Genomic DNA, 12,249 nt, shown 5'->3' with positions numbered 1-12,249 from the left:
CAAGTGCAGACTTCCCCTGATCCTTCTAGGGTATTATACCTACGTGAGCTGTACTAAATCTTTAATCTGAATCTTTTCTGAAGGTTAACTTGAGCCAATAAACTGGGATTTTCAGTGTAAGGTCGTTTATAAAAAGGTAATGGAGAAGCAAGCAGTTGTTAGTTAGGGAAGGTTTGACAATGCAGTTTCATTTTATTTAGAACCAGCTGTTAGGGCAGTTGGCAGATTTTGAATGATTCCTGCTGCCTGGGCCCCACTCAATACCAACATTCAGCGATGGCAGCCTTGATGGCATTCCATCACTCACCAGCCATTACCTTTATCTAATCTCAGTGTGCTTCAATAGCCAAAGCACAGACTGACATTCTGTCTCAGTGTAGCACAGCCAGAAATAGAAAACTCGATGGGAGTGAGCCTGAAATAAAGATAGGACTTTGTTACATTTAAGTCCTGAATGAGTGGGAGAATGCGGCGCATCACTTTTTGCATTTGGCCTGTCACTCTGGTTGCTGTAAATTGTTTGTTACAATGGCGGTTTCAGTTTAAATGGCTTTTTAAAGTAGCACTGAGTTTTTGAAGCTAAGTGTTCAAACTCTGAAAATGTTGTTTTGTAAAACTAAGAGGAATTTTACTTAGCAAATACATGAATGTTTTTTCTTTGTATATGATGCAGTTAGAAGACAAATTCTGAAGTATGTGCTTACTAGTAAACTAGTAAAGTATGTGTCTACTTTAACAAGTAGAACATTCCCTGTGGAAGTTCTTCAGCCCTTCCATCAGCTCCAAAGGACCCATGCATTTTGTGTCTTCTTTAAATGCTCGGCAGTGACAGGCCTGTAGAAAAGCATATGGCTGTTCAGGTGCATTCAAAACTTATTGGAATGTCGAATATGAGTATTAAATTGTTCTGATGAGCAGCTTCACTTCTAAGTATCTATCTTGACAACCTTTTCACATTGTTTATTTCTCCCAAGCAAAGTCCTGTGGTTACTACTGTAATTAATTTGTGTGACGACCCTTACAACTTAGGATCTTTGAACATTTAGTTCTGTAGCTAATGTCTTATAAGTATTAATTAATGGTTCTATTTCTTCATATAGCAGCTATCTGCTGATACAGATGTGGGATACCACAAATGCTGTGTTTGGACTTCACTGTGAAAAAATTCACATGACGTTCAGATATAGCTGGAAATACTCCTTGTGACAAATAGAGAATGTACTGTGCCTTTTAGTAATACAATTTTAAATGTAAATATTAGCAATTCGTGGAAGATAATGTCATTGCATTCTCTTTAGAAGTCTTCCTGCTCTGTCTAGAAAGATACTTTTAATTGATTTTATATGTTAAAATATGAGAAATTTATTTTATAAATCTGACATTAATGCAAATTGTTGAAAATTGGAAGGTCTACCAATATCTGCTCTAAAGAAAGCTGCAAAACTTCAAGCAAAGCCACTGTATGCGAGTGTATGTCAGTATGTATATACACATCTTGCCACCAGATAAAGTCAGTGAAATATACTTTGATACTCTGTAAGAGATGTGAAGTACCGCTGGAGCTAAAACCCAAACAAATAAAACTCCTTTTTACTTTGATTCTACCCTTGACGTTTTTTCAGAGGTTTAGCCAGTCAGCGTGGGCCGAGGAAGCCAGGCCAAATCATTATACCAAGAAGATGCTACTCTACTGTTTTTTTCAATATATTTACATTATTGATACTCAAGGCAGACTAAAGCAAATATCTGTTCACTGCTTAGACCAAATGGGACAGGACAATCTCATTAGTTTTCATTAAAAGAAAAAAAGTGGGGAAAAAAAAAAAGCGTTCCTCTTGCCATCCCTCCATTCTGTCAACTCTGGCTTTTTCTCTCCTCAGAATTTGGAACAATTTGGAATAAAGATAGCAGTTGTAGATACTTATTCCTGTATACTTATATTACTATAATCTTTTATTGAATATTTTCTTTAGAAGCATGAATCTTTTCACAATTTTAACTTAACTTTTTGTCCCTGTCTTATTTTATTGATACGCTTTTGGGGTTTACTGTCCATTTCTCCTGTGCATTTTGGGAGAGAGACTGCTTCCCTTCTCAATCTATCCGCGTTAAGGCATCTGAATGCATGAATAGGTACTGGTATTACTTTTCCCTGTTGTGTACTACATATGTGTGGCACGTGCTGTGTTTTAGGCTTGTTCATGTGCTGTAGTCATCCTAATAGCTATTGCTTTAAAAACAAGCAAGCAAAAAATAAAAAATAAAATGGTTTTGTGTCTACTAGCAGTGACAGCTACAGGACACGAGCAGGAAGTGGCTTTCTACTTATTAGACATGCTACTAATAAATGACTACAACTGAAACGTATGAGAATTTTCCTTTAACTGATTTTATATATTGCAAACTTCAAGATGTCGGGTCTGTTGGTAACAGCAAGCCATCTCTGTTTTCCCTTCTGGAGCTATCAATGTTTTTGGCTGCAATAGCTTCAGTTTCTTACAGGAGAATAGTGCAACATGCTTTGTGTTTTTATTCTGTTTCTCCATTGCCTTTTAAGCAATGTTTTCAGCTGTGTTAGTTATGCACCACTGAAAGGGAGCATGGAAGGCAAATGAATTATGTTGAACATAACATACAAGTGAAATAAATCCGTGTATTGCTGGGGGTATACAGTCTCCAATTAGTTAACCAACATCCTGTTGTTGGTTTGCTATGTTTGTATTTTTTCCAGCAAGCTTGTAGCCAATGAAGGTTAGGATCCTACTGTGTCCTCTGCAGTGGTGCATATATAGTCTAGAGTTGTTTCACTTCAGTATTCTAGCATCTTCTCCTCTAGACTCAAAATGGAGTATATAGGAACTGTGTAGTCATAAGGTTTAACTGTGAAGTCACTAATTTCTTTTATGTCTGGAGCTGCTTTTCTTGCTATGTTCTTGCACTGAATGTTAATTATAAATTGCAGTGATTTAAGTTCTTCCCAACCAATTTTTTTTGGAACATTTATGGTATATTCAAGAAGGCAGAAAAGCAAGAAGACTCCCAACAGTAAAGAAAACCCAAAAAACTCAATCAGCCAAATGCATGAAAAGAAATCATTTGGTTCCTAAATATGGAATTGATCAGAGCTACTGTTTCATTTATGTAAACCCTACTTCCTTTTGTTAAGGTAGGTAATGGTGGAAAGAGAGATACCACCTTGTATTCTGTTATCTGCCACTGGAGGTGGGAAGCAAAGGCTGTGAAGCAGGAAGAGAATCTTGGACTTCTGTTCAGATTTTTTTTTTTCCCACTTCAAAAAAGAAAAAAAAAATGCTGTCTCAGCCATTAGCTTTTTATATTATAGCAGGTTTAGTTTTATTAAAAGCAATTTAAATTATTAATTTTATTTAGATATTTTTTGCAAGAGCTTTCGTTGATTATGCTTGCTTCAGCTTTTTGAAAAAGTAGGGAAATTAGTCTTTTCCTACTAGTTTTGTTAACAATGGTGAAGAGCATATGAAGTGCTAAACAGCAACTACATCCACAAAGTAATTTGGAGGAAATATTAGTCTTGAAATGTAGTCGTATGACATAGTAATGTTTATACTATCCCTTATACAAAGACGGATAACACTTGATTAAATTCAACTAGCCTAGAGTTGCACAGACATCGTGTTTCAAGCATGTTTTTGTGCATGGCACTACTATTTAGGTATTTGATATGTTTATAGAGAAATTTCTGAACACCTGTAGTCTTCAGTGGAATTTCATGGGACATTTTGGTATGCAGAGATGCTTGTCAGTATTTTATTCACTTTGGTAATTCCATCTGTATTGGTAACTTTATCAGTAAGGCTTGTGATTTTGCAGCTAATACAGGGGCTCAAGTGCACGCTTTAACAAAAAGATCTTAGCAGTTCTTAAATAAGCAGCTTAATTGCTTGAATGGTAAAAATTTTTGTCTGTGTTTTGTCTGACTGAATTGCTTTATGAAGAAAGCTGTGGTGGTTTGCTCACTTACACATGTCTCAGTGAAAATTTAATTTGTTTTGTGTGTTATTGGCAGTAAATGGAATATGAGCTAAGAAAAATTAAAAAAGTGGAAGTTCCTACTATGAAAAACAGAAATGCTGCATTTGTAGCCTAATAGTGTGGGAAAGAAGTGGGTAAGAATTTCAGTAAAATTTAAGGAGTGCTGTTGGTGTTTGCCGCAGAGCTGCCAGTTGTGGCAAGATGATAATTTTACCCTAACTTCAGCCAAAGAATGCTGAAAGTTTTATTTATTTTAAAGATATCAGGAAAAGTTGAAATAAACATTCTGGGGAGAAGATAGCAGTGCTGTCTGATGTTGATTTCTTTGTTTTGTTTTTGTTTCTTTTTCTGGCAGGCTGTCCATACAGGGATGCGGGCATATATTTATAATAAGAATTCTGTTATTGGCTCTCAGGCAGAGCATTCAGGGATGCGGACGTACTACTTCAGTGCAGATACCCAGGAGGATATGAACAGCTGGATTCGGGCTATGAACCAAGCTGCCCTTATGCAAACACGCTCTTCACTGAGAAGGCAAGTTCCATAAGCCAATTCCTAGCTTAGAAAACAAACTGGATGGTGATTTCTGAAGGGGAAACTTGTAACTGTGTACTATGAAACTTATTTCAATTGTAAAGGAATAGTTCTTTGTAATTTCTGCAACAACTTGTTCCTGTTGTAGAGCAGCTAGTTAGCAACAAATAAACTGTATGCCCCAGTTTAATGACACAGATTTCTTTTTTATGTATGTATTTTTAGGGAATTGAAGTTACAATTGTTTGTGAGAAAAATTCATATGCATGCAACAGCCAAATGGCAACTGTAAGGAAGGTAAAAGAAGGGAAAGAACAAAAAGCAATGAGTCATTTCAGCTGAGTGTTTAGAACTAGGGTCAGAGCCCTCCTGAGTGGGAAACGAATGTTAAAATGAGTACATTACAAATTCATCAAGTTATGTTTATTAGCTAATTTATGTAGACACTAACTTGCTTATTTCTGGCTTAATTTGATGGCCTTTAGTATGAGTTAAATGTTTTCCTCGGTCTAGAAAAAAGTGCAGTTTTAAAAGGAGGATGTACTTTGGTTCTTTAACAGTGCTTGAGGCACTGTGCCTTCGTTGGCTTCCAGTTTTTCCCTTTTCTTAAAACTGATATAACTTTCTCGATTATGTTTTGACTTTGGTGTGATTCTTTCCATACGAGCCCTTGTGAAAGAAGCCTCTGTACTGTGAGGTAGCCCTGCTTTTAATCTGTGGCACTCTAAGAACTGAAATGTCACAATGCAGTTTCTCAGAGTATCTTGCAGTAGTGCTTGCTTCTAGTAAGTATAATAAAATATAAGCAAAAGTCTAACATCCTTTCTAGACCTTTACACACTACATGATTTTGTGTTAAAATTTTCTGGAATTAATTTTAATTTTGAATAATGTGAGACCTGTTACTTGGTTTTCTTTATGTTCTTTATAAGGATAGGATTAATTGAAAGAAAAATCATGGAAGCCTGGCACATTAGAAGTATTGATAGTGTCCTTAATCATCACAGAATCATAGAATTCTTAGAGTTGAAAGAAACAAAAGATCACCTCATCCAACTGCCCTGCAATGAGCAGGGACATCCAGAGCTTGATCAGATTGCTCAGAGCTCTCCTAGTAGACAGTTAACTTTACGACGCTATCAGAGTGAGGTGAAAACGATTGTTTTGTGACATTTACTTGGAAATCCACCTTCTGTAAAGCTTTAAGGAAACCGAACATAGCTTAGAGAAAATGAGATCGATGCTACTATTAAGCTGTTAGAGGTAGGGAAGTTTATGACTATAAAGAGATGAAGAAAATGGCAAATGAAATGTGTGTGTGTGTGTGTCAAAGGCAATGTAAAGCTTTTTGGACCCTTAGACGTTTTGTAACGTATTGCAAATTTTGTATCAAGAATTCTGGTATGGAACTTTTGAAATATTTAGATGATAAAGTAACATGAATGGCATGTTTTAGGGAAAATGAAGATTTAATTTAACTTTGTTTGGGAATAGCAAAATTGTAGATTTCGTAGACAATGATAGTACTGAAATCAAATGTAGATGGTCTGTTCTCTTGCCAGAAAATACTAGTCCCTAGGGCATCTATGAATATATGAAAGACTTTTTTTTTTTTTTTTTTTTACTTTAAAATGCACAGTTAGCAATTGGTTTTCTGTTTTTTGGCTTTCTGTGCTTCCTAGGATAGGAAGATATCTTTTTCTGTAGTTATATGTATGTAGTATTACACAAGTTGAACAATTTTCATGCAGTATTAATATTTTCAGTAATTTTACAGCTGCATATAAAAGATTTCTGCAGAGGTAACTTTCATTTAACTGGGATAATAACTTGAGTTTTGTTGGCCATATCTATCTTAACATCTGTCAAATTCAGTACAACTTAGCTAGAAAAGCACCTTCTCTATCCTTTCTAAAATATTAACGAGAGTGCATCAACTTCTGACAGCTAAACAGTGTTCATTACCAACATATATTTTCTTTTCAGAGAAACTGAAAAAGCAGATCAACGAGCTGTTCCCCAAGCCAATCATGTGGATGCCTGTAAAGTGTGTGTGAAGGCAGAGATTACCGACACAAAAGAAAGTTATCAAAAATCTGCTGAAATGCTCGGATATGATAAGCGTGAGGAGATAAGAAGAGAGAAAGAAGAAGAGGAGCGTTATATCCACAGAAAAGAAGCTCTAGAAACTAAGAAGGGAAAGGCTAAGCATGCGTTAACAGAAGCTGATTCATTATTTCCAGATTTAACGAATGCACCACGATCCCAAGTAGCTCAGTCTGTGCCCGTTGAGAAGAATGGAACGCTTCCTAGTTCATTAAGTATGAGTGCTGGCCTAGTGGAGCAGAATGGTACCAGCTCATATAAAAGAGGGTTTGTTCCCAGGACAAATCCAGATAAACAGATTCAAAGAAAAAGTAATATGGCTCAAGTGGAGCACTGGGTAAAAGTCCAAAAAGGAGATACAAAAAGGTTAGTAATAGGCCCTGTCTGTAAATAGACTGCCAAAGAGAATGTTCCTAATATAAAGGAAAATATGCATTTGAAATATATTTGGTGCAAACTGGAACAATACAGAGGCAATATATAACAAAACTTGCTTTCTCTTTTCTAGTGCACAATGGTATTTTTCAGTGTTTATCTCATGGGAAAGTCAATATAGGATTGGCTAATCAAATTCCTCTAATGTTGTCACTATGTTGTAAATTAAAAAGGTGAGATTAGAGTGCCCTTAAAAAGAAAAAAAAAAAAAAAGCAACACAGGTTTTCATCACTGTTGATACTTAAAACTCCTTTGCAATTTATTTGCTGAAATAGAGGAGTAAGAAAAGGAAATGGAGACTTCAGTTATCTCTTATTCATAAACATCTATGGAAGGTGAAATATAGATTATCATTCCACTTGAAAGCAAAACAAAAATAGAATGCTGCTTTTTCTTATGCTCCTCTTCCTAACATCCATTTGTTTCTATACATCAGATTGCTGCATTTGTGGTTAATGTGCATGTCACATATTGAAAAGTCTCTGTTCATTTAGTTAATGAAAAAATCCTAGGATGCTCTCATGGTCTCCAGGATTCTTTTTTCCCTTTTCAGTCCCTGAAAATTACATAAATTGTACTGAAAGCTGGAATGCACTTTTGGAATTTGGAAGTCTCTCAATTGCATCACCAGTGCATGGGGATGGAGTGATGGTTATATGTGTCAGATGTCAATTTAGGTCAAGTGGCAAGAAACACAGCTGGGCTCTGCGCTGCATGTGAGGCAGATAGGGGTAACTGTCTGAATTACTGTCTTAAATTTTAAGAAATATCTAATTGTAATATAGAACAATGGGAGATACTTGCATATGATTTTAGGAGGAAAAAACATTTTGGACTTTTTTTAATAGTTACTGAGCTTAATGCTTGTCATTATAGATCCAGTGAGAAATTCAAGGCTTGCTAATTCTGTTTGGAAGTCCATTCTTCTACTCTTACCTTTGGGATTACCTATAAAGAAGCTTTTATGCTTCCCAGTATAATTTAATGTTGTTTTAGAATGCTAGAGTCAGTTTACATCTCTTTTTATTTGCTTAGCTTGTCAGTGCTTCCTGAAAAAATGCAACTTTAATGGGGGAAAGAAAGGATTTGGTGTGTTTGTTCTGTATGTGCACAGAGGTTTCAGTCTAAAGTGATCCAGAAAGCTATCCAGCTAATTACCCAGTGCTGAATGAAATTTTCATTGGTGCTTTTCACATCTGAAGTGTAGGCAGTGAACAGCCTTGACTGATATAGAAGTAAGCTCTGTTTTCTCCCCTACTGCTCTTTCCAGTAAGATTGACTTGGGGTGTGTACCAGGCACAGTGCTGTGGTGGTGCTGCTGTAGGTGCCCTAGATAAAACCAGCTGCCTCAGCTGGCACTGCCAAACATGCAGTGAGCCTTCATGGGTGTAACTGCAGTGATGTAACCAAAATCTGTATCTTTTAGTAATTTATACAAGCTTTATTTCCATTGTGTTTTAGCTCAGGTCACCTTGTTTTCCTTGTCTTCCCCTGACAAATGGCATTATATTCTTTGCATCTGAATTGCATGTTATTTCTCAGAGATTAATGGCTCAGTCTTATATGTGGTGTCTTTTGAGGCTGTTGCAGTGCACTGAACTGATGTTTATAAGTGGTATGACAGTTGTCTGATGTACTCCTGATTTCAGGATATAGAAATTTAAAATAGAGTTGATCATTTCAGTGAATTTCCATTTTGCTTTTACCACGAGTGGAGCACTTAATTTCTTATTGCTTCATGGTTACTGAAATGTTGCAAATAAAGAACCTCTTAGGACTTAGTCTTCAGAATTTTTGAACACAAACTGAGTACAGTTCTTCTCCTGGCTGAGGTGTATAAAGATGCAGTGTTTGCCAGCAAGCTGATTATGACAAGAAAGAGCTCTCTTAGTTATGTACCTCATACAAATACATCAGCTGTTTCAGTAATTCTTTGCAGGAGTTGCACTCTTTGTATAGATATTTAGATCTTTCAAATAGATATTTTCCTTCCTCTTTTTATAAAGCACTCAGAATTGTTTGCTAAGCTAACAGATGTTAGCTGTCAGTCACTTTTAGAGATGCATCTCTCCTTAATGGCTAACTGTTAGATGCACTGTGGTCCAACACTGTCACCCAAACCCTCTCTGCTCTCTTCAATAGGCTACTTCAGTAAGGTTCATCTCAGCCTTCAGGAGAAATACAGAGTTTGGAAGGAAGCTTGAAAGGCATTTTAAATAATTGAAAGTCAGAGCCAACAAAACAGCTATCTAGAAATTACTAGTCTCTGACTGGATTTCAGTGCGTGGGTAGATGTAGAGAATTCACTATTTACTTGCAAAAAAAAATTTACTAACAAAAAAAAATTCATCTGATAAAAATAAGTGTAAGATTTCTGAACAAAATAAAGTCATGTTGAAGAATTTTTTCTTTTTTTTTTTATTTTTTGCAAATACGGTAATTCAATATTAAACATACTTTCTTGTGCAGAACTTTGTGTTCCTTCCTGAGTTGGTTAAGGAAGAAACATTACATGTCTTTGTTAGTTTCTGTGTATTCTCATGAATTCACATGGTGTTTCCAATAATGGTATTTGTTTTCTTTTGGACATTTATCTGCTTTTTACAATACTGTCTGTGTAATTGCTTCCCACTGCTGATCCTGAACAACTTCCATGGTAAATAGTCTCGTAATATGGCATCAGGCCCTTTTTTCACTCTTCACTGTCTGCTTTCCTTTTTAGATTTAGATTATTTATACCTTATCATTCAAGAGAATGAGAGTCTAAAGATTATCTACTTCTGTGCGTTTTACTGTTGGTCTCTGAGAGAAGCCATTGTTCACTGTTCATAATAGAGTAATTTGAGTTATTTGAGGACATCGTTCCTTCCCTTTTCTAGAAATTTGTATGTCATATTGGTGCTTGTTTTTATATAACACATTATTTTTAAGGGTCTGAAATCTTGTGTAGCAGATGTCCCACCTGACTAAAACCTATTTGTTGTCTTAGCTGGAGGCTTGTCCCTACTTCATGTGATGAGAAATTACAGCCTGCCTGTATCTAGGCAGTTGCATCAAGGCAGCATGACTTTCTCCATGCAGTGTGCAACTTTTTTTTATAGCATGGCTGAAGTATTACATAAAGTCAGTGCTTCCTACTGCTTGAAGCATGGCTTTCATCCAAACTGTTTTTAATTCCTCTCAGATTTTATTTTTTTTTCCCCTAGAAATAAAGGATTCCCTCCCCCCCCCCCCAAAAAAAAAAAAAAAAGAACTCTTGGGATCTTTGTTTTCAGGCTACTTCTGCTCCTACAGCTGCTAGCCCTGTTGACTTCATTGACTAACAGTAACTCCTGCTCATCTGAACGCCTCACCCTTTTGTGACTGATTAGAGCATAACTGACAAAGGATGGTTTGCAGCATACCAGAACTTGGTGGTGGCTTTGTGAGGACTTCACTAGGGTGGAGTATAGGAACAACTGGCTTTTGGAAGAGCCTCTGCCTTTTTTTTTTTTTTTTTTCTCCACAGGAAAGTCACCTTCATGCCTGTCTAAAATGTATTTTTGAAGCTTTTGCTTCTCCTAGTTTTCTCAGTTCTCATTTCTATCTAGAGAAAATTTCTATCTACAGTTCTATCTAGAGAAAACAGCTGCTTTGATCTTCACATGGAAAGAATTGGCAGCTTGAAATATACAAAGTAGTGCAGAGGAGGTTACTTGACCACTAAATGCTGATTTTTTGAGTTGCCTCTGTTCCAGCCTACCTGCATGTTTTACCTGTATTTTGGAATTCTAGGTAACATGTGAGAAAGCAGAGCTTTTAAGAATTTGTAATCCTCTGTGCAACGTACAGCAGTTATTCTGCTTTCTCATAAGTAACTGTGTGGACCTTCTCAAGAGTAGCATTTCAACACAGTCCAGCAATGCCAAATCCTTCAAGTAGAAACACACAGAGGCAGCTATTGAGAAACAGTTACGGATATCAATTCTTTTTCTTCCTGCTTCAGCTATGCTTCTCTTATTCCTGGATGCTGGACAAAGATGCTCCTTTTCATCCTGCCCTTTTGTTGGCATGGAATTCCTGCAGTTCTCTCTGTACCAGATCTCATTCTCATGCAGAGAGTGAAGCCTCTAAGTGAAGCAAGGAATCTGTTCTGAGTTTGGGTTTTTTTGTTTGCTGTTTCTGTTTGTGAGTTGATTTGTGTGTATGTGTGTGTGTATGTGTATGTGTGTGAGTGACTTTGTTTGTTTTTGTTTGTATTGTTACTCTGGCAAATGTAGCAGAATGGTTTCCTGTTTGGGAATGCTAAAGCAATAGATGAGTGACTGCAAGGAGGAAACTCATAAATGTTTAGTGGTCGAATGAGAAAGGAGACAAGCAGGTTCCTGTGCATGAGGCTATGGAAACATTTTGACTTAGATCCCTCTCCTGCTTTTAAGTACACCTTATCAAAACTTTCCCCCAATTCTGTCTCAAATCTCTTGGTGGATATAGAGTGATTTCTAGAGTTTTGGGAGCATTATGACTTCAGCACTAATACCAAGATGTAGTGACTCTGTTTATATTCTAGTTTGTCAATGAGTTTTGGTGCTCATCCTTGTGCTGCTTAAAATGGTAGTAGAACTCATAGCACTTGATCAGATGAAAGTAAATCATACTGACCTGGGAACTTGGAGCTCATTCTTAATTTTTATTCATGTTAATGAAGCAAAAAATGTATAAGACACTCATTCTGTGGTGAGTGAGATTTCTTCTCACATTGCAGGTAATTGTTTGCAACAAGCTTGTATTTGCTGTTTGCAGACTGCACCACCTGGTGGTGAGGAGGCTTTTGGAAAAAAAAATGCTTTTAATTTGCAGACTTTCTCTTTAAAACTAACAGTAATTTCTTTCTTTGTGTTTTGACACTCATTTTGGTCTAAGTAAAGGTAATGCAGCTGTCCCTAATGATTATCTCTACTAGGTCATTCAAGTTAGACATAATTAAAAGCCTCTCTTTATACTGTTTGCATCCATACGTGAATTCAGTGTAATGTTTTTGTGTAGGGTAGATTTCATTAACTTTATTAATGTTTCTGTGAACTCTTTTTGAAGGAATTCTCTGTCTAGAGTCCTGTAGCTAATGTCATCCCAGAGTTTGTTTTGTTTTTCTTCTACTATAATTTTTATTTATCAACCACTCC

The 12,249-nt window shown here is 36.4% G+C and overlaps 1 protein-coding gene across 13 annotated transcripts in view; it reads left to right on the top strand.

Moving 5' to 3' along the window:
* The window catches only part of PLEKHA7 (pleckstrin homology domain containing A7), a 139,079-nt gene that overhangs the window by 92,529 nt on the left and 34,301 nt on the right, over positions 1-12,249 (top strand). For 12 of the 13 annotated variants that reach the window (XM_085224227.1, XM_085224222.1, XM_085224233.1 and 9 more), the window contains 2 exons: positions 4,367-4,545; positions 6,532-7,017. In XM_085224227.1, the coding sequence (XP_085080353.1) occupies positions 4,367-4,545; positions 6,532-7,017 (665 nt within the window). The remainder of the gene's footprint in view (positions 1-4,366; positions 4,546-6,531; positions 7,018-12,249) is intronic. The other variant, XM_085224223.1, reaches the window with a different exon arrangement.

Source organism: Meleagris gallopavo, chromosome 5 (assembly GCF_905368555.1).
Source record: "Meleagris gallopavo chromosome 5, MGAL_WU_HG_1.1, whole genome shotgun sequence".
Taxonomy (NCBI): Eukaryota; Metazoa; Chordata; class Aves; order Galliformes; family Phasianidae; genus Meleagris; species Meleagris gallopavo.
This window is presented reverse-complemented; position numbering and strand designations above follow the sequence as displayed.